At 43.0% G+C, this 23,301-nt stretch overlaps 1 protein-coding gene across 3 annotated transcripts; it reads left to right on the plus strand.

The window, feature by feature from the left end:
- The first annotated feature begins 1,766 nt into the window (after positions 1–1,766).
- On the plus strand, positions 1,767–22,621 carry LOC126533765 (uncharacterized). Of its 3 annotated transcripts, none has more exons than XM_072289120.1 (5): positions 1,767–1,830; positions 11,597–11,733; positions 11,793–11,857; positions 18,324–18,413; positions 22,302–22,621. In XM_072289120.1, the coding sequence occupies exons 2-5, from the start codon at positions 11,720–11,722 to the stop codon at positions 22,484–22,486; spliced, it is 354 nt and encodes a 117-aa protein (XP_072145221.1). In that variant the 5' UTR covers positions 1,767–1,830; positions 11,597–11,719; the 3' UTR covers positions 22,487–22,621. The 3 variants fall into 3 exon arrangements, with proteins under 3 accessions (XP_072145221.1, XP_054927959.2, XP_054927958.2); XM_055071984.2 differs by lacking the exon at positions 1,767–1,830 and adding an exon at positions 4,884–4,992; XM_055071983.2 differs by lacking the exon at positions 1,767–1,830 and adding an exon at positions 5,027–5,231.
- The last annotated feature ends 680 nt before the right edge of the window (positions 22,622–23,301 follow it).

The raw sequence follows: 23,301 nt of genomic DNA on the forward strand, positions 1-23,301 counted from the left end.
AAACTAGCTTTGAACCCGGATGATCATATATCGCCCCTATTCACCAGAGAAACAAGGCATCGCCATGCTGAGTCTCTTATCCCTTGTAGCGCCTGAACCAGCACGTTCAAAGTAAATTTTTTTTCCACGCGCGGTAAATGAATGGAACGTTCTTCCATTGGCATGGTTGCACAGAACTGAGTTAATCGAGCAAATTGTTACATAGGACGTAATGGTATCTTTTTTCTTTTCGGTTTTCTTTGTACCTTATGTTGGTGCCTTGTTACCTTATGCATATGCGTCTCCATTTGCGTAATTGTAAATGGTATGGTCTTGCTTTGCTTTTGTTGTCGTATTTCGTGCATTTCTTTACTAGCCCAATTGTCTAGCCTAACCTAACTTTTGGTTGCTTGAAGAGTTGTGGTCGTGTTCATCGTTGGCATTTTCGTAGAGGTTATAGGCGTTTTAAAGCTCGCTCTTTTAGTTTGTTTTTCTTATCACACTTTCCACCTTATTTGTTGCTGCTGCTGTTCCAGTACTTGGTGTTCTGTATTGATCCATGTGAATTGCATGTATTTTTGTATTAGTTGAATGTATTTATATCCACTCCTGCTGGGGCCTCCTGATGGCCTACAGTATTCTCTAAACAAAACAAAATAAAATAAAATTTGTTCAGTGATTTAGTTGTTTGGCTCCGTTTTGTGCCCCTAGTGTTCCTAGCTAGAATACCTAAGTGCATCGCCAGAACTTCATTAAACACGTGCAGTGTCGAGAGCGGCATGCTAAATGGGAAAGCGAAAGGTAGAGAAAGTCTGAAGATATAGCTGCCCAAGAAGAAAATGCAACACCTACGCACGAATGACACTCCAAAGGAAGGGCGTGCGGTGGAGAGGATACAGCAATTCCAGTGTTTAGCAGTCACCTGATGTCGACATTGGAACTCCGTACTCTTAAAACAGTTTACATTCCCTGGGGCATATCTTTTCCCACAACAATAATCGTCACCCGCCTTGCTTGCGTTTTCTTTCTGGAAAGCTCCCCTATCGCGACTTTTCTCTCCAGAATCCTGTGTCAGGCCGATAACGCGCAACCTGTTCGTGGCATGGACTACCGAACTCGCCGCGTTAAAGGAAGGAAATATGGGCGAGACACATGACAACCATTGCTGTGAGATAAAATACCACCCACAGGGTATAAACGTTTTTTAATAGTGCAGTTTATGAAAACATAGTAAAAAACGAAGTTATTGGAATTTTATTGTATGTTTTGCGACACGCTGCTTTCAACACGCTGCGCAGAAATAGCAAAATTTGAAGGAATATATTATGAAACCCATATTAAGGAGAATAACAGTGCGACTTTCATCAAGATATAGAGGTTATGTCTTTTCTAGGGAACCTAATATAGGCAGCCAAAAACTTGCTTGCAGGTTTCACTGACTGGTAAAGGTAGGCAGTGGTCACATGAAAGAAAATAAAACAAAGTATTGCACTTGCGAAATTCTAGTTCTGATATATTCATTGCGCCTTAAGCATAGCAACGGCAAATGCAAATATCTTTTTTACCTTTAAAACACGCTCGATCTTCTAACACATCATGTCAGCCATACTCTGTCATCACTATTTGATAAAGGTCAATAGCTGATAAACTTTAATATGAATATCTCCTGCAGGATTCAAAGATGAGAACTTTTCTCCACGCTTCGTCTAGATGGTATTCTCTAGACCTTTGGCGTAGGTCGACAACCCGGCGCGCAAACCTGTTTCCCGCCGTCATTGTATCGGCTGCGGTGGAGGGTATCTGACTGGCGATATATGCCTGCCCAAAATTAAAACTTGGGAAGACCAAAAGGCTGGTATTTTTTGGATACTACCATAGGGCCGGGCATAACACATTGTTTAATGTCGATACTATAAAGCTCGAATTTTCATTTTCTTCCTTACATGCTGCTTACTGCTACCAGTTTCAAATTGTTTTTGCAAGTAGATATGCAGGTGTTTTCCTCTCATCCTTCGTTTTTTCGCTATAATAAACGTGCTGTGAAGGAGTACGTTCACCTTGGTCAGTTATTCACAGGGAACTCTGATCATGAGAAGGAAATTCATAGAAGAATAAAAATGGGTTGGATAAGATATGGTAGTCATATGGTAGACAGGCTAACTATCTAGTACCTGTTCATGTGTGCTTGTACATATATAGGTAAACGTTCTCCCGCCAACCTGCGTCACTGTGCAGTTCGTGGCCGAATGGGAAGAGCACCGGTCTGGATGTGCTAGAAAGGAGGGTTCGAAACCAACCGTCGGACCAGCCTCTCTTACTGAGCATGTGGCTGCGCCGTTCTTCAACGAACCTCATTCTGTTGGTGTAGAGGCAGGACTGAGTATGCAGCACCCTTCAATGAAACTTTGAATTGAAACGCCGACTTGAACTACTGGGTAAATGCCAGGTCGTCTGTGCTGGTCTTCAGCACACCACTTTGATGCCCACTTAGGTCCCTGTGTTTTTTTGCCTGTGGATGTGCGTCGCTCTACATTGACAAAAAGAAGAGAATTTCAATTGATCTGACGCTGGGCGGAATCAAACCTATGTCTCACGGTTTCTTACATGACAGCAACCTTATTATTTAGCTGGCTGCGCCACAAATTTACTGGGAATGTACCACGTTTCGATGAGCCCGTTTCACGCCAACGCTTTAGAGAGCCGCGCCATGAATTCACTGGGTATTCATTCATTCATTCATTCATTCACAAAACTTTATTAGTGTCCTGAAGCACGGTCTTTTCAGACCGAGGCGGGCCGCGTCCACGTCGGCATCGCCAGGCCGAGCCTTATGGCGTCATCGTGGACCCTCTGGACAGCCCGTAGCTGATCTTTATATGAAGAGCTTGTCAACAACTTGTACCAGTAAAGCCATTTTTCTTCGGGGTATGCGCCGTTCTTCACTGGAAAATTTGCCTGCTCAGGTGACTGTGTATGAGCTACTCAGCGCGCGTCAAGCGAGGTGACAATTTTCAGCATTGTCATCCACTTTTACTTGCACCTTCGTCTTGAAGCCCACTTTCGTCTTTAAGTGCCAGAGAGGAGGCCCGCTGCCACATGGCGCCTTTCTCCGCGTTCTCGTTGCCGACGCACTTTGTATTTCAAAGATAAGTGTTTTTGAGGGAGCGCGAAAGAGTAGCCTCACTGAAGTACACGACTCACTCAAACATAACGTGTTGCGACGGTGTGGCGCTATATTTATTCAATGCGAAACGCATTCGCGTCGACAGATTGGTTGCGCCAGTTCCGTGGTCACTAATATATATATATAATGTGTGTTTGTGTCTGCGCGCATTCAGCTCGCATAAAAAATGAGAGAGACTTTACATATTATCCAGAAAAAGTGAATTGTCTTCAGGATTAGCTAAACAAATCTGGCGTATTTAGGGTCCGTCATATTGCTCCTGAACAACCTCACACCAATGTTTGAGCTATTGTAATTGAATTAGCCCGAACGGCTCCCTAATATGCACCAGGAGAGTCCGAAATAATTCCTTTTCCGTTTGCCAGCAGCAGTCCTTTGCTTGATGTACCAGTGGGAGGAATAGATTCGGCAGATAAACGCGTGTAAGGTCCTACGACAGTATTGTTAACGGATGCTAGGGTTAGCTGTTGCGTGTTTGCGAACCAAAGCAAGCATGCAACGCCTCAATCTAACCGATCCTGATTGTTCGGAAACTTTGGTGTGGTGTAGACGCTCTACTACTCGTTCTTTGAATGCTACATGCGCGTAGTTTGATGAATAAACACTTTAGCTATTGCCACGCACATGGGGCTGCCAGACGACATAGTTTACGTGCCTCTCTGGCGGCTACAGAAAGTGCAGCTCGCAACTTATTTCAGGCTGCTGAGAGCCTTCAGTCTCGCGTACCATCTTCTCTACATACGGTGACCTGAATCATTGCCTTTGCGGCTGTTTCCATGAACATTATATTCAATTTCACATAGATGAAAGCTAACCCCAAACTTGCCTGATATATTGAATAATCACCTATTTCTTATTTACTCGTCTGTTCTTTCAATCATGTTACTCGCTGTGCTGTAAACTCACCAACCCGAATCCCTCTTATGAATGCACCTCCGCTCGCAAACACTCTATCAAGGAAGGGACAGTGCGTTCAGCAGAAACAATATTTTCTAGTAAGATTCCTATTCCTGAGCCATTTCATAAACAACGTCATGCGGCTAATACATTGGCAAACTTCAGTGTTCTCATGTGTTTGCCTATACAAACTAATGCTCAAATATTACGGAACTTGTTGTCCGCCATCAAGTACATAGATCACTGGCTCATGGGCACAATTTAAAGCACGTGCAGTTATCTTCTAGTCCACAGATTTTGCATTAGAGGCAGCCAGTAAAACATTAGCTTACCTGTGATGCCGTGAAGATGGCACCTATTGTCGCTCTTGAAGCCCGCCTAAAGTTTGTATACATGCACATGTCCCTTTCGTAAACTACAAATATTTCAATTATTGCGCAGTATTAGGCAAAGGTCTTTTAAGAAATGTACTTCGGACATTATTATTTGCCTTAGCTGTGCATTGGTAGATGAACGCGCACTTATATTACATTTATTTGGTATTCGCAAGTGAAAATGCAACGCGCCTAAAATGTTCTTGTAAGGGACAATATCTTTTAGCAACGTGCTAAAATGTTTGGGCGAATTATAATATAGGTCGGTAAAGTCACCGTGTGCTCCTCTACTATGAAAATGAGACGATATTTAGTCCAAGTGTGAGAGCTCGCACGTCTGCAAGTTTCCTGGCAGCTTCAGTGGACATGTGGAGCATAATATTTCATGAACATCTGTGGTACTTTATTCAACTAAGACCTACGTCGGCAGTTTTTTCATGCATACGGCTGACATTGAGAGCTCCTTGTGTTGTGCTGCGACCTGCTTGATATGACCATCAATTGATCGGCGGCATTTTACGAAGTCACCTAGTCGGTGATGCTCTCATGGACTGAAATGTAAGGAGCTTGTTATACGCATTTAAGGTGCCCTGACAGAGGTCCATCACTGTCATTGTTCATGGAAGTGTTCAGTTCTGTACAAGCTCAAATATTATCCTGAGGGCCAGAGGAAACGTAGCATGCCCAAGCTAATTGTCTTCAAAGTGTTTGCTGTTCTTCATGCAGTTGTCGCACTGCAAAGTAACGCAGCCCGATCTGCACTGGTAGAAAGTGATGCCACCCCTTCTATAAAAGAGGTAATGCAGCTTTGCATTTTTTATAAGAACGTTTTCCCTGCCGTTGCCTGCCCTTGGTATCGCATTGTTGATTGAATGTAAGTTTTAAAGAACAAAGCATATCGGGTATAGCAAATGTCTGTAGTTCTTGACGGCAAGAGTATTGCGTTGCAGAATTTCCTCTTTATTCCAATCCTCTTCAATTTTCCTACGCATGGTGGTCGATACGATAAAATTATATCAACACAAAAAGTGAAATTTGTTTCTAGTACCCATGAAGCGTACGTCATGGATGTTGCGCTTCCAGGAGCTAGATTTTATCTTTCTACCGCTAAACAAAGCATCTTGGATGAAATCCAGCCCTTGGCTAGGCCATGGGTTAAGTGTGACATCGAATGCTCGGTCGCCATATGTTTTCGTGGAATGGGTTTTCAGAATAAAAATACGATTCGAGTGCGCGAATGAATTATGACTAAAATATGCTGTGCACGTTTTAAAAATGTGTACCAACAGCATTTTACTTCGAAATTCAAAAGAGGCACACCACGTATTCGTTCTGCTACGCTACATTTATTTCGTGTTTCCGATTAAAAGTAACATGATGAGCCCTGTTTACACTGGAAAGTAGGCACACATTTAAAAACCATGTCGAGTGAAGCTCTTAACATTAACAATTTGCTCTTTTCTATTTCGCAGCTTGTAAACTTAGCTACAAAATTCTATTTGTGAAAAGGACAACCACTGAGCTACGAGTATGTTAAGGCAAGCTGACCAAAATGAGAGCAATGACACTCATTTCATGATCTGTGGTTTAAAGCAACACGAAGCGTAATTGTGAGTGGTAGAATAGGAAATGAAATTGGTCTGGTCACCTAATATGGGACTGTAATTCTCCGTATCTTGTATTCGGATTATTCAATATTTGTGCCGCGCCAGAAAAACTACGCACATGTGAGCGCGACATGGTAATTGCTGAACATACATGAGCGTGTTGTGCCGAAGGGTTCTCAAACAAGCACGAAGAGTTTAGTTATACAACTACTTGTTAGATGAGTCGCCGAATTTTTAGAAAAAGAAGTGGTGTTTAATATTCGCTTGAGGAGCTTCAGGATCTTTGCGGTGACTACCGTTCCTGTTTTGCAGTCGACGGATCGGTAATTTGTTATGTTGCGCTTAAGAATTGCTACTAGATTGATGTGAGGTCACCACCGTGAGGTCACGCGGTCGGTGTGTTTTTTATGTAGTGTATAAAAAATGCACACATAGAAATGGCGGTATGCAATATGAAGCAGACACGCTTAACGAAGAGCCAATAAAGTGATTTATTCGCAGTCTACTATTGCGTTGCACTATTGAAGCTATGTAGACTCTGTAATGTAGGGGCCCGAATATATTTTGACGACCTTGAATATTTAGCTTGCATCGAAATTTCAGTAGGCGAAAGTAGTTGGAATCGGCTTATATCGCAGTCGGGCCACCGTGACAAAAATAAAGAATCCAAGGAAGCGTGCTCAGAAGCATTAAGTAACATTCGCCGAAGCACTAACTACCTTGCAGGTTTATTGGTGAGAAATGTCCAAATATAGCCATTAGAATAGGCGCGTGGAAGTTTGCTGTATATCCATTTCATCACTGTCCTGTGCTCTACACGTGCCGCACGAGCTTTGTCACATTCAATCAAATGTTTGACTGCCAGAAGTTTTAGTAGGAAGCTTCCAACAGTCTACATAAATGTACTAAAATATCCGTCGTTATGAGCTTTTTCAGAAATCATGTGACACATTGCATAAACAAGGGTTGTGGAAAAGTTTGCTAATATGAAAAAAATGTAATAAAAATGATTAGTTATAGCAAATAATCTGAATGAGGGAACATGCAATTGGACCCGCCCACGTGCTATAAAAGTCACGTAAATGCGCTCATGCGTGGAATATCCTCATGCGTTCACTTTGCCCACAATATGGTGAATAAACGTTTAGGCGATCTTGTTAGACACTTTGGCTGAGCTAGGGCCGATATTATTCGAGTCGCCCTTCGGCAAAAATAATTCGTATACGCGCAGGGATAGGGCAGGTGCAGCGTGTCCGACAGAAACGATAAAGAAGAGCGTGAAAGTGGATGACAACAAGCGAGGCGAGTGAGAAAGCTACTTTTATTCGTTTCATGGCAATAGGAATATGGTGCCAGTGCTCCTATCAACACGAAAGAAAGCAATGAAAAAAGAAATAACAGTTGCGAATGGCTCGATTGCTCACAGACCAGCGAATTAGGGACGCTGTTCTAGGCGGGCCTTTCAGATGCTCGATATCATACTTTGGAAAAACCGCACAGTTTGAGTCATTCTGCTCCATAATGATAATGCACATTTTTCCAAGTAGCAGCACATAAAAATTAGTGAGTCATGTTGGATGAATTCGTAACTGTGGCAGTCACGAGACGCCACAAGGTGGGTCCTCTTAAAAGTGTAATGAGGAAACAGGCAGTGAACATCAGAAAAGGCACGGTGCGTGAAAGATAGGAGTAACATCACATTTCTTTCGTGTGATACAGGCTACTAAGAATCGTTACCCTCGTCCAGGGTTGTGAAGTCTTAGAGAGAAATCTACCCAAACATCCTCGAAAAGTATACCGAAAGGTGGCCGACTGTGCCAGAAGTTTTATTTGGTAGTACAAGGAAGTCGGAAGTTTCGCCCGAAAGGCGAAGCATCGGTTGCAATAGCAAATTAGTGGATAACTATGCGAAGTAAGGACAGTAGTTTTACCTGCCGCATAAATTTGCAATCACTCATGTTATCTAAATTAACGAGCATGGTATCACGTGCGCACAAGCAAAACACGAACACATGTCCGTCCATGACCGCGGTAACTCTCTGTCAAAGCGCTGGAGCGAGGAAACGCGGCAACAGTAACAAGCGAATTGACCTTCGTGCTGCGTCTCGCAGGGACGCGAACTAAACCGCGGAATAACAGCACCCGGCGGAATGTGTTCCCATCACAGATTGCTGTCAGGATACCGCGGCCAGGGCGGTCTTGCGCGCCGCTCAGGGCGCGCAGGTGAGGTTGTATGGAGAAAGCTGGCTTGATCCTAAACTGACGAAAGTAACGTTTTTCGCAAACGGAAACCAACAGCTGAAAGAAAGTAACGGCAGGTATTGATTCTTCGCCATCTCGTCAACACGAATGCAGTCAGACCTGATTCACGGAAGATAGACGCAGTCAGCGCCTACAAGCCACCGTAATTTGTACGAGAGTTCCGCAGTGTTCTGGGATTGTGCTAGCATTCTCGCAGTTTCGTTCCTACAATTGTATGCGTTGAACTCTTTGTTGTAAAAAGATGGACCCTGCGGTTGTACACTAGAATGCAAGTTTTCGCTTTGTCAATTCAAGTTCCTGCTTGCATCTGATCCTACCCAGCGTAGCTTCGACCCTTCTCCCTTGAAAATTCATACTGACGTCAGTGGGATAGGCATCCGAGCAGAGCTCGTATACACTGACGCAGAACACGTTTTTGCTTATGCGAGTCGTTCACTCAGCACTTCTGGGAGAAATCACACGGGCACAGAACAAGGACTCACGGCTAATTTTGCTGTCTAGAAATTCCTCTGTTATATTTGCAGTCGCCTGTTGAAGATTGCCGTTCTAGCCTACTGTTAGCAACGACACACACTCATGAAGACACCTTCAACAAATGTCTGGCTGCCACTGCTTCTCAATTTCCCGATGTTACCACATTTTGTGGAGCAAGAGCATAACGACATAACTTGGAGGCTTTTTTTCTGTGTCCTGGTTCCACTGCCAAAGCCCGTGGTCGGTTATTTATCAGTAAGGTCAGCTGCATAAAAGCCATGGACCTTTTCAGCAAGGTGCATCGATAGTAGCATGGCCGTTCAGGGTGGACACATACTTTGTCCCAGCTTGCAGAACCTTTCGATACCACCGGCGCCATAAAGGTTCTCTCTGCCGCGGTCGTGTATGTTTGTTGCAGCTTTTTCTAGCGTGTTTTTGGCTAGCTTGGTGTGTGTGTTTGTGTGCTCTTGGGCGAGTTCATGCGCGCTCGCGGGTTTGAGAATGCGCTTTGAGTGCCTGTACTGATGCGTGTGTGTGCGTGTTGAAGTGCGCAGTGTGTACGAGTTTGTTTCTGTAAGTGCGCGTGCGTGATGTGACTATATGTGAGCGATGTTCGCGTACACATAGGCAGTGTGTGTGTGTGTGCAGGTATTTGTGTGTATGTGTACGCGTACGGCTGTTTGTGCCGTTGGTGCTTTTTGCATGTGCGTACGCGTGTGTGATGTGACATTATGTGGACGATGTTCGCGTACAAATAGGCAGTGTGTGTAAGTGTTTCTGCGTACGCGTATGTTGTTTGTGCTGTTAGTGCTTTTTCCATGTCGTGTACGCATGTGTGATGTGATAGTATGCGGATGATGTACGCGTACAAATGGGCACTGTGTCTAGGTGTTTGTGTGTAGGCGCGCGTGTAGCCATTTGTGCTCTTCCATGTGTGTAGATGTTTATGAGTGAGTGCATGTATGTGTGTGTGATTTACTCATTTTAAGTGTCGCTACGGTGGAGCAATTGCCGGCAGCAACTGCAAGGCTAATCCCACCAGTAGCCTACAACAACTCAACTCAACTCACTAATGTGCGAGTAAACATACGCAGTGTGTACGTACGTGTTCGTCTGTATGTGCATGCGTATGCTTGTTTGTGCGTCCGTCCTTATTTGTATGCGTGTTTGTGTGGACGCGCGCGTATGAGAAAGAGAGAGACGGCGTCTGTGCAAGCGTATTTCATTGTGTACGTGCCTTTGTAGGCGCGCGTGTATGTATGGGTGTCGTTTGTGTTTATGTGCGTAGTGTTTGTCAGCGTTTTGGTGCACGTGTGCGTGTTTGTGTGTGCGCGCGTGCCTGTATGTATGTTTGCACGTTTGCACGTGCGTGTGCGTGTTTGCGTGGGGATGTTTTACATTCAACAAACGTCTTGAAAGTTAGCGCACTCTTTGCTGCGAAAATGTTTTCTCCGTTTACGTTTTCATATAGGAACTGCAGTACGAAACTTCCCATTGATTTCCTAATTACATGTCTCAAAAGTTCTAGCCAATTGGTTACGAATGCGAACACTTCTATTGACCAAATTCCTACTTATTACACATTTTTTTCCGCAAGATTACGTGGCCAATTTAGTCAAAAATTTTGACGTCTGTCATACAAGCTCCAAGGCTACACCGCAGATATGAGAACCAATATGGCACGGGCGAATACCGTGTCCCCAACCTGAAAGTGAGGCTTAATGTCGGGCAGCACTAATATACAGAAACATGCAGCGTCGCGCCTTCCGTCTTTTTCGTCTTTTGGCGGAAGGGTGCGCCATTGCCTTCAATGCGAATCTTAAGGCGTTATGCCAATTTCTCTTTTTTTCGGTGTTTGATCTCCCTTTCCAATTTGTCGTTTGCAAATTGCTAGTGCGCATGCGGCGGATCTTTCAGCAAGTATTTTACGAATATGTCACTGCCTTAAGCATGCCGCATAAAAAAGAGCAAAGGTGGCAGGCGAAAGGGTTGTGTACCCGGGTAAATGTTCGATAGATAACAAGAGGATAGCAAAGCAGACGTCGCAATAGGGAGCTTACATAGCTTCGCCGCATTACTACTTTCCAATGCAGTGAAGCGCAGACAGTGTATTGATGAGAAGATTGATAGTGGTGGATAGCAGATCTTGTACGCGTACACCCCCGGCTCGCTCTGCCTGCCCCAATCCACGATCTGCCACTTAGATCGTGTGTGGTCCACTTCATCATAATATGAAGTCGTGAGGTCTCCGTTGGCTAAAATTATTTTATTCTTGGCCTGCTGAATGACCTCAAGCAATTCGTATCTGTGTTGCAGCAAAACTTCAATCACCCATTATGCAATGCATATAATTGTAGAAAAAGGATTGTGCCCTTACCACGTAGCTTGGTTCTTGCTAACATTTTGCAGTAAAATATGTTTTTTATACCCAGGATCGTTAATTGTAACTCATGTCGTTGATACTTGCCTAGTTCGTTAAGAAAAAAAAATAGCACTTTGTCTTCATCTGTACGTCTAAGATCAATCCCGAACAATTATTGGAAGCGCATACCGAAGGATATGCTGTGCCTTATTGTTTATGAGAGAAGCCACATAGGCGGCGTGTTTTAGACAATATTTATACATGTAAATCTTTCTGTAACTACTTTCAACGCTTGTCAAGACAAAACGTGCGAATTTGTCTGCCTGCGCTCATCGCAGTTGGTAATGTCTGAAAATGCTAGAGAGTCATAGAGGGGTATTATTGTGCATGCAGTGCACTATTTAGACTGCACTGTGAACGTCTGCCGCCGTAGAATATTTGTTTCTCTTTCTTCTAGTTTGTGGATGTAGAGGAACCAATATGGACACGCATTTCAACCGAAAATGCAACGGTGTTATGCAAAGTCGATGTAAGAGTGCGCTCTCAAGACGACAGTATTCAGTTTAATCGATCGTTTTACATGGGCTATCACAAGTAAGTGTTCCTCCAAATAAAGAGATATTTATGCACACTAACCTTCATTTATGCGTCAGCTGGACAACTTACACCTGCAACGGCGCATTTTACCAGAGAAGCCAACAGAATATGCGTGTTACAGGTGAGTAAAAGTGGAGCTTGTTATTTTACCTTGTAGCAAGAGGAAATCTCCAATCAAAACGCACTTGTCATTTTCGCATCAAGCAATGATAAAGTTTCATATCTATAATTTCTATATCTATAAATTTCATATCTCCACTCTGCACTAATCTACAGACGTATTCATAGAGCCAAGAACAGTGAATAATTATATTGTAGCACAATTTTGATAGATTTACTTCGTTTATTTTTGGCGGTCACTGCTTCTCAGCAGAAACTGTTACAAAAGTATGGGTCTGCGCAAAACGCGCTTTCATGCATGAGAAGCTTCTTTGATGTCGTCAAAAATTTCGTAGCAAAACAATATTGTCTAGTCGGTTATGCTGCGATGTACAATAATTCATGTACAGAAAGCCGTGGCACTTGTACCCTAGATCAAATTTCGACGAAATATAACTGTTTTTGCCACTACTTTCCTGCTTTCAGTATTGTTTGTTTAGCTGGGCACATGTTCGCCCATTGAAGAATTCACTCTTTAACTAGCGTCCTTGGCAGTTTATCCCCGCCCCTCCAAAGTGACATTATCAGCTTAAAAGTATTAGTGATACATTATTGTAAACAGAATGATTGTTGCTGTCCCTGAAAAAATTGTAAGATGGACAGGATTTTTTTTTCTGAAGCCATTTTTCACTTCTATTGTTATTGTGACAGGCGCCCAAAATACTCTGTATACATGAACAATACAAGAGATCTAATGGAGCGGCATTCTTCAAATTTTTCTCGAAACGTAGCTTACGAAGCCAGTTATGCTTGCCCAGGTTACAATACTCCCCATTTTTCTATAGATGGGGAGTATTAAGAAAGTGTACTGGTGGGCTACTGCAGGCTTGAAGCAATGTAGACGTGTAGCGCATTTTTCGCATAGTGCTTAAATTTCACCCTTCATAACCATAGGGACGGACACTGCCGACTCACTGCATTCGAAAAAAAAAACGCTAATTGTTTAGGGGTTTAGAATTATTCGGTAAGCACCAACTACGGCGTTTGGATACTCCTGTGTGTCTTCAACACTTTCTGCTTGTCTCTCATACAGGCTATGCAGTTCGTGGGATTTACAGGTCGCAATTCTCAGCGTGCGCCGTGTTCAGAGTGGGCACGCAACGGTAGTAGTAGTCGGCAATTCTTTAGAAACATCCGCTTTAGACTTGGGCGATCGCCCGCAATTCAAACTGTCACTTTTAAAGCTTCGCATGTGCTGCAGACATTGCAAATATTATTTGTTCTGTTGTTTTAAACACCATCCCTATGGGATTCCCTGAGCATGTTGGAAATGTAATGCAATTAGCATATAAATAATTTAATTGTTGAATGCATTTATTTTATCGAAAAGGTGTTTCGTACAGGTTCTTCCCTCCCTACTTCATTTTGGAGAAAACACATTTCCTTTCCAAGTCAAATTTGTCATTGGCAGAAAATATGGCAGATTTCATTTGCGTAGCGTACATTCGCGTCTAAATTGTGTTGTGTAGAACCTAAATAACTATCAATGTCGTTCAAACAAAAGTACTCGTAAACTGCCCGTGAACCTCATTTTACTTCTGTCAATCAGAAATGCAATACTTTTTACAGGTATCTCATTTCCTCAGTTAGATACTTCCTTCCCGTGCACGAAGAGAATTATCATTTTACATCTTCCCGCTATCTATCGAAATTTAGTATGAGACATCCTTACATAAAGGGGGCATACCTTACTTCTGATTTCTTAAATAATCGATGTTTCCAGAGGTTGCAGGCCATAATAAATAATGTAAGTGAAGCGTGTGGCACGACCAATAATTTGACAAGTTATTTTGTTTAAGGGCACAATATCTTAACTTGCGTACACAACGAGCGTGGTCGAATGTTCCGAGTCGTAGGGTGTTTACGGCAAGCAGGCTTTTTTTCGAAGTTTAAGTTGTTGGAGCTCTTGTTAGGGCGGCGGGACCATCCGGTTACAAAATTTTTACAACGTTTACAAAATTGTACCCACAACGTTAAAAAGTATTTACCTCTTTTGGTTGGACCATGAAGAAAGTTGCATAATAATAGAGAGAGACGATGTGTTTGTAGAGTTGGGACTAGCGCGCTATCGTATAGAGAAACAAGTATTCTAGTCTAAACGACGTTCACCTGTGCGCGGACGCTGTTATAACTGCATAAGGATACGCGCTTGAGCTGGAACGCTAGTCGAAGTCCGCGGCCTCTGAGTATACTGCAAGTTGCTTTACGATGCACGTATCGTCGAGGTTAAAGTAAAACTGCATGTGTTAATGAAGTCAACTCCACAGAGCTTTAAGAACGGGTATTCTAGATTTCGTTTTCGAAATAAAACGTTGCACTCATAAATCCTGCGCTCAATTTCGTACTGCTTGTTCGCAAAATATGCAGCAACCAGCCACCATAGCCAATTAATTGCTCCTTTTAGGATGAAGAGCAGAGTTAAGTTGCTGATACTTCGGAAGCATTACACTCACGCCTTACCCAAAATAGAGAAAAGAAAAAGAAAACTAGTGCAGAGTGCTGCCTTCAAGGTTCACTAGCGACAAGACAACCACTCTGCAAATGATTTCAACCACAGTATTATGAGAAAAATTGGTGAGGTGAATATATGATGGCAAGGAACTGTTCACACGAGTCTCCAAGCTGGGCTAACTCATACTTTCTTTCATGTTTCTCCACGCTTGATCTAAAAAAGAAAGACGTTGCACCAAGATAGATCTCAAAACAACAAATTGGCATAAACACTTCCGATAACTTTCATTATTCTCCTTATATGTCAGTTTTCGCTTTGAGTGACTAACTTCGTAAATATGAGCAGGGATCAAATAACACAAAGAACAGCGCATGCAAGTCTATCGAATGGAACTGTAAGGAACAGATATACTTGCCTTAATTATAGCAATACGCTGACAGGTGTTTCTGCTTTCGTGGTCTGCCCGTTACGGCGTTCTCCGAATGAACAGAACATATGGTTACGACGCAACCAGGAGTGGCTCCAGTAAGAGGAAGACATGTTGACGTGTAAATGTTGAATGGGCCTCGACACCCATCTTGTTTATGCATCGTTTTCTCTCCTGTAAATATTGTAAATACACATTTATATATGATTTCTGCAACGAAAAAATTGGCGGACGATTTCGCTCCTTGGTAATGTAATCTCTGAGAGCAGGCGCTGCCTTACTTCAACAACAGGCAACCGCATACAGAACACGCAGTGCCGAACGGAGGTGGTTCTGCGTTTCGGAGTGGGCAGCACGCACCTCGATCCGCCGCTATAGAGTGGGCACTCAAGCGACGCGCCATCACGCCATATTATAGTGGGTCACCGCCGCGAAGAGGAGGAGGGAGATTAGTAATAATTAATTAATCTTTCTACCGAGGGGGATCAGGAAACGGGTGGTGAGCAGGGGTATTGAGTAGAGGTCACGCAATCATTAACTCACAGACAGACCTCAACGTGACCGCACAAGGTTGGGGTGGGAAGTAGAACTAAGGGGACGAAACGCTATAACTATCATTCGAGTCACCGCAACGGCACTGCGCCAAGTAAGCGAAGGTATCGGGCTAGATTGTAGGCGGGAGAAGGACATCCACGCGCACGAACAAATGCCACTGATGAACGCATCCCGCATAAGGGGAAGCTAGAGACACTGCTGCGAGCAGTACAGCCAGGCGACGCAGAAACAGAGGCGTAGAGAGTCGTGGATCACGCGCGAGGCGCATGATGCACGTACATCGCGGTAGTTAGTGCATTTATTGGTTTATAGCCAATAAGATGGGCACGCTACTCGCTTTCTTTTGAAATCAAGGAAACAAACTGATGCAAGACCTCCGGCTGAAGTGGTATCACACACGTTATGCAAGGCAAATGAAATGTACACACATGGTTCACATATGACGAGGGCTGTGTGTACAAATTCTGAATGAAAATATTTGTTGCCTAAGGTGGAAGTCCACATCCAGTTTTCTGCCTGGTGCCTTCCCCCTGTTGGTGAAAGAAGTTACAATATTTTTTTTCTTTTGATTGATTGTGCTTGTTATCGATGTGCTTTGCATATCTTCAATTTCAGACCTTTCCACGTGCCGTGGAAAGGTCTGAAATTTTAATCTGGACGCCACCTTCCCTTCTAATAGCGGCCGCCGCGTTCCAATGCGGACGGTGACGTACTCGCGTCTCTGCGCCTACGTACATAGGTCAGCAGTGTGACGTCGCTCGTTGTGTCACGTAATTTCGAGAACTATTCAAGGCACTATCTGTTATTTGTGGGATCTGTTGCTTGAATTCACGAATTGAAGTTTAGAGAAATAATAAAACAGACAAACGGAATGTCTGCGTGTTTTTGGTTTTACTTCGCACCAAAGAGAGAGAGTGTTCAATTCAGTTTCGCCTGCTTGTTCGCGCGGTCGTGCAGTCACGTGCACAGGTACCAAAAGTTTGCCATCCTCCACCGTGTTCCCGCGCATGATCATGTTCTGCGATCCGCTGGTTCTGCCTCAGTATTCTTGTAGCACTGAATTATACCGCTAGTCATGTATCCTTGTGCACAGCGCGCCAAATCGTGCGCTGCCGCGAAACCAAACAGTCACAACAGCTCGTGCGAAGCACCGCAAGAAAAAAAGAAAAAAGAAAAGAAAGTGAAAAAAAAAATAATGAAGGAGGGACCCGTGACGTATGCGTCACGCGATCCTCGAGGGCCCGGTATGGGAGAACGTAGGGAAGAAATTTCGCTTCCGGGGGCAAGACGGGGCGAGTGGAGAGAATGTCTCGCTATGCAGTGGAGCTCGCCTCCTGAAATTATGGGTTCGCGGCACAAAAATATTTCTATGTCAGCTATTATTCAGCCGATTTGAAAATTTTTTGCTGCAGAACGCTTCCTAGAGGACGCATAACTCTCAGCGTGTAACCAAAATTTGCTATGGGGCCTAGTGAGAGGCCCTTTAATGGTCGACGTTTAGCCACCTTCACTTGTCGTTTGCCGTATTTTAACAACGCTTCTGCTTGTAATGAGGTGACTGCTTCACGCTTAGTCAGTTTTGCCGTGGATTCTGGATGACGCATAGCAGGATCCACCTGACAGCTTTTTTCCGTCCGGCATTGCCATCTTCGTGATGTTGGAGTTCTTGCTCTGACTCAGCAACACAGCTTCGGCGCTTCGCTTCAGCTGCTTCAGCCAAACGAGCCTAACGGGCTTCCGCTTAATCCGCCTGAGAGGTGGAACCCGAAGACAAGCGCGACTTGTTTTCCTAATGAGCACTAAAATGTTAAGTCGCACCACCCTCTCCTCCCTACACGCGGCTTATCTCAGCTCCTCTTCATCATTCCTTATATGCACTTGTGACGGGTCACTAATTGCTATCCCCCTCTCCTACTCTACGAGGTACCCGACGAACAACACCGGGTCTGCGCTTGCATAATCGTTAAGTTCTAACGAATTAAAAGCAATCGTCCTTATGCCCTTGCTGTCGAACTGGTTGGTGTTGTTTGGCTCGCGGATTATCATGTTGCAATTATGGGCATACCCTAGTTACCTCTTGTAACCGTTCGCATTGCAAACTTCTGTGCCAAATCTGATTCTGCAACTCTCAAAAAGTTTCTCGCGATATTTCAGATATTCCGCTCATGGGTCCTATTTTGTGTGCTGAATCTAACACTCTTGTTCACAAAATATGGCCTTGCATTCTTACTGTGATATTGCATACGTCTAAATTCGAGTGTCCCCACTGCCAGATGTCAAGCCTAAAGGTCTCGGTGAAATCCGGAAATTTAGGTCATAGAACACTGCTCGATAAATGTAGTTGCGGCGCTTGTTTTAGGAAGGATTGTTGTTTTGAAATCATTGCTTGTTTGAATTATGTTTTTAATTTACCATTTCTTTTGATTGCCCATTACTTATTCTTATTCTTATCGTTATTTAGAATGAAATAGCAAACAATGTTAGGAAAGAAATATTGCAAATGCTCAAACGTACAGTCAGTGCAAAGGCCGAACAAGGCCTTGTAGGGTTTTTGCGGCCACTGTGCTGAGTATACGTATCATAAAAGAAATGGTTGGCCACATTGTTGTAGGCAAGACATTCACCAGGTTGTTCCAAGTCTCCCTAATACAAGTTCGGTCTCTATGTTTTCAAAAATCTGTGAAGTATGACCAAAATTGGCAACCACACTAGGAGCCGCTTGTCGAAATGTGCAATAAGTTATGAGCTGTTTCCGCGTCCTAATAGGAAAGTAATGCTTTTTTAAATCGTTCAAGGACATCTACAGCATGACAATGCAAACCTATAGAAAGCTGCATCATCTACGAACAGAGGCTACAATAATTCATGTGGAACGCTTTTCACATCAAAGCATAGTTTTAAACTACCAAAAGTGGCATTTTCGTGCACAGCAAGTAAGCTTAGATAGGGGAATCTTTCGCTCACGCAACAGCTGAGTGTATGTTTGCTTTGCAGAAACAGGACGTGGCGATTACATTGAGAAATTGTTGTACACGGGAGCAAACCAAACTTGTGGTGTTCTTGTGGTGAAACCAGTCACCTCTGGTAAGTTTCCGCGACGATCTATGTTATTTGAGTAAGTGCACTCCTGTACCTTCGAAAAGCAGGACTTTGGCTGCAGAACATTTACTGTTACCTAATACCCACGAAAGCTTAATTGACGTTACAAACAGACCGTTTCGCACACGTTCTTATACTTCGCAAACTCATTTTGAAAAGATTAATTTTATTCATTTTTTGTGTAAAGTTTTTTTTTGTGAATTTCTACATCGTTCACGTTACAAGAATTATTTCCGTGAAATGTTGCAATCTTATTGTGACCTAACACTTTCAAGAACAGCTTGTTAGGAAATGTCTGAGTGAATCATTGTGCAGAGAACATCACATTCAGGTCGCAACTAGAAGGACAGATTCACGTGAGCTTTTATTAATGCGTAAGCATTCTTTTGGCGATTGCCACAGAAGAATCTACCTTTCACGCAAGCATTGTAATGCTTTGCATCTTGAAAAGAATGCGTGATTTGCGAAGTTAAGAAATTTTATCCTTTAGAATAGTGTAAATTTAGATTGCTGCTACTTTTATCGGCGATAAGGAACAACTGAAAGAAAGGAAGTCGAAGTTGTGCCATTTTGTACTCCAGTACAATTTTTGTACGGAAGTGGCACAGGATGAACTTTGCATTAGGTACCTCTTGAAGCTCGGTTTTATTAAATTAAAAAATTAAATTATGGGGTTTTACGTGCCAAAACCACTTTCTGATTATGAGGCACGCCGTAGTGGAGGACTCGGGAAATTTCGACCACCTGGGGTTCTTTAACGTGCACCTAAATCTAAGTACACGGGTGTTTTCGCATTTCGCCCCCATCGAAATGCGGCCGCCGTGGCCGGGATCCGATATCTCGGTTTTATGGCACGCCACGTTATACCCTAATGTAAAGTGTTTACTGTCACAGATCGATACCTCAAATGTTCTTTAATTCAGACGCTTCCATAAATGCAGCGATTTTGCATTTATATTTTATTGCGATATCAGCTGCAGCAAAACTCCTGGTGAATTTCCACCGTTGGCGTCGCCGCCACAGTGATGTGGTGGAAGTATAAAAGCACAGCTATATCTAAATAAAAAACATAAATGAACTCTGACGGCTGGATTTGAACAAATTACCTTTTGCAGAGAAGTTCGATGCTCTAACCACAGCCATGAACGCTTGCCTAAGCAGGGGAAATAGAATATCAATAATAATTTTCCACGTGTAAGATAAGTTTTGTAGCTGTCATGGTCGCTGGTACTTCTACGAAGAATGTGACGCCTAGAGGGCTGCGTCACGACAATATGCCGCAGCCGCGTATACCAGATATGCACTGAGGTCGAACCGGGAGGCGGCGACAGCATGGCCGGGGCAGCCGCGCCATCTTTAAGGTCGCGGAGCGTCGCAAGTGTGCCAGTGATCTTCCTCGCGCGTACATCTGATCTCTATCTTTAGGCCTGCTGTTCGCCTTGTGGACTTAACCAGTCGCTGCGATATAAGCACGGGCGTTTCAGTGTTCCGTGCGCAGTCCTGTTGGTATTTATTTATTGAAAAGGGACTTGCGTTCAGTGTTTGCGCATCCGGACAGACTACGCGCCGTTGCCATGCGTCGACTCAGCTTCGGTGTGGGGGTGAATTGTGCTGTGTTTGGCTGGAGAAATCACACAAGAAAGAAGCCCCACGATAGGAATGTTGCCCAGATTAGGTCCTCAATATGTCGTTATCTCTCTATTTCCCTACAGCCTCAATGTAAAAGAGCACAGCCGCTATGTGACATTTTGCCTCAGCAATGCCCGCCTTGCAGGTGTAGTGTGCAGTCAGCCCTTCACCCTCTTTTACGAGACACGATGGTGTGAGTGGCTGTTCATTGAATAATTGTGATTTACGAACCTGGAAGGGCAAAAGAAAAATATCTGTTTTCAGTTCAGTTCAGTTTATTTGCATACATGGTTACAAACGTTGTTGAAAATAGTCTGGGCACTTAGCAATAGAGCTAGTTCTGGGCCCATCCAAATGAATACAAATCACCATTACAACTCAGGTTAACAGGTTATATGATTTGTAAGTAAAGATTCCGCTAACATTGCTGCTAACAGGACATAAATAAATTTGTTATAGCACAAGAGGAAAAATAACAACAGGAAAATTCGTTAATATTACACTATTGAAAAATACTCATCATAAGCTATATCTTGCTTAAGAACATACAAAAATCATGGACTCTCTTCTATTTTCTATTATTTTCGGAAGGTTATTCCATATTTTCGTTCCAATGAAGGCTAACCTGCGCCTACCGTACAAGTTGCTTACAGGTGGCAAGTTAAAACTGCGTGGTCTGCGTGGTGTAATGAAAATGGTACATGTAAGGGGGTTGTTGTCCGAAAGTAAGGCATGAACAAAGCATGCTGTTTTAAAGCCGTTAACAATGGGGAATGGCATAAGTTTAGTTTCTTTACTAGTGGTTCTCAGTGTTCCGTATCACCTAGAGAAGGACATAATTAGCAGTGCTCTTTTCTGCAGCTTGATCACATGATCTGGATAAGATGACTAGGTATGCCCCCATGCCTAAACACACTAGGTTAAATGACTACGTATAATTTTAAATTAAATCATTCGTAGTGTACGTGCGGGAGAATGCTGACGCGCCAGATATAAAATAAAGCATGCATGACTGAGTCGGCTGCAAACATTTGCTATGTATGCCCTTTAATGAAGATATGAATCTAATGTTATACTCAGATATTTCGCCAGATTTCACCAAATATGTCGTCACTTTCTGCGAAATAAAACACAGCTGTAAATCTCGCTCATGTGTATTAGCCTCATCTCTGTCCTCGCCTTGTGCGCAAGAAGCTGCACTCTAGCATGCTCAATGAAGGCTTTCATCAATCTATACGTTCTTGAATCCGTCCGTAATTAAACGTGAACAGCAGTAAAGTTGAATTATGAAAGTGGTTATTTTTGCTATAAAGGGACGTATATAAGCTTTGCTATGCAACTCTGCGACGCAAACCAGTGTGTCAAGCTCTGAAAGCGCCATGCCAAGTTATAACATTCCTGAAGTGATAAACTGTGCTGACCGCCTGTGGTGTCTATATGCAGCTCCAGCTAAGGCGACACCATAAGTGTTGGATATACTTTTCTGTCATCACTTGGTCCACTTTCCGGCATGCAGGGTAGTAAACCGGAGCGCGTTGGCTTGAACTCCCTGGCAGTTACTTGTTATTTTTCTCTAACGGGAGCCATACTATTGAAAGCTTACAATACAAACTATAACGAGACAACGAATTCTGCTTAGACGTGAAAATATGCGATTGGTACGACATATATGTAATGATTACAAGAAGGTAAAAAATATGTAATTTTGCAAGGCTATGCATACTTTCAAAATTTAGAAACATAGAACGATAATATATCCGGATACATATAAACTCCTTTGTTTTGGCGATCACGTACTCTAAGGCAGAAGACATACCTAACTGTACTCCAGCTTGAAGTCAGCTTCGGCAAGCATTCAAGAATGACAGGGCAGGGAGTGGCTGGTCTAACACGACCTTTGTTGGTGTGTTTGGAACACAGCTAAATCTGCATGCTTACCAGCGCCACGTGCCTGCGCAGGGTATTTTCACTTTCTATTTTGTAGTGGAAATATAGCTCTACTTACATAGCGTGGGCAAGGTCCACGCCGTATTCGTAAGTGACCGCGTTCTTAGAGGGTATATATTAGTATACTTCTGGTCACCCATTAGCGCCTCCAGACAGGTGATGAGAAGCACACGCGAATCGATAAGCTGAAATGTTTGTTTAAATGTAATGTTCGGCCAATTCTTCAAATTATCATTAAATCACACAATGATTAAAGTATGCCTAAAATATTACTGTTGTAATTTTTCTGCCCAATAGGCTCTACTGAATGGTACGAGCTTCGGATTAGAAACTCTTCAATAACAAGAAGGACTGATCGGACATGCACTGAACATTTAAAAAAAGTGGCTGGATCTCAACGAAATCGTACGATGTTCAGAAGGCACTGCTTGCACATGCTGAAAATTGGCAACGCCACATACAGCCGCTGGGAGCTGCAGTAGAAGACCTCGACGATTTTTACAGTGTGGGCCACACAGTATTGGATTTCAATTTCATTTCACATGTAATTTCTTAACAGAAAAATTAAACAAGCTGAGTTTACACATGCTCGAAATAAAGGATGGAGTGCTTCTGTGCGCTGCCTGTGATGTCTATTTAAGAACATCTATTTTTCCCATACGAATCACTGAGCTCATAGCATGTTTTACCCCTATTTCGGCACTGTTTGAGGAGCACTATTTTTCCTTCTGCTCTTTGGTATTCATACAACCTCAGGGTTCCACCGCGTACTGTTATCCTCAATAAAGGAATAAATTATCCAAAGTATTTCTTACTTCATGAAGAGATCGTTTTGGTTTAAAGGCTTGAGAATTTCATAACGTTTATCGGATTGGTGAAAACGCCTAAACTGGTTAGCGTACCAGTTCTGTGTTATTGATCAGAAGCTAAGCTCCTTTTTTTTGCTTGCCAAGGGTGGGGTATCCAAAATCGAAGACCATGATCGATGTTAATGGCGTGATTCATCGTGTGGCCTTTCTAACACGTTCGAGACAGGCAGCTTTGTACACGGTGTAATGAAATGCTTTGTAGCCACTGTTAATTGCACACACGCACACCCTTATATATATATATATATATATATATATATATATATATATATATATATATATATATATATATATATATATATATATATATATATATATATATATATATATATATATATATATATATATATATAAAGTGAACCCTTGTTAACCTTAAGCTGAAAAACCAGGACAAATTACTCGGTACGCGTAAATATAAAAAGCGGTAG

Source organism: Dermacentor andersoni, chromosome 7 (assembly GCF_023375885.2).
Source record: "Dermacentor andersoni chromosome 7, qqDerAnde1_hic_scaffold, whole genome shotgun sequence".
Lineage (NCBI taxonomy): Eukaryota > Metazoa > Arthropoda > Arachnida > Ixodida > Ixodidae > Dermacentor > Dermacentor andersoni.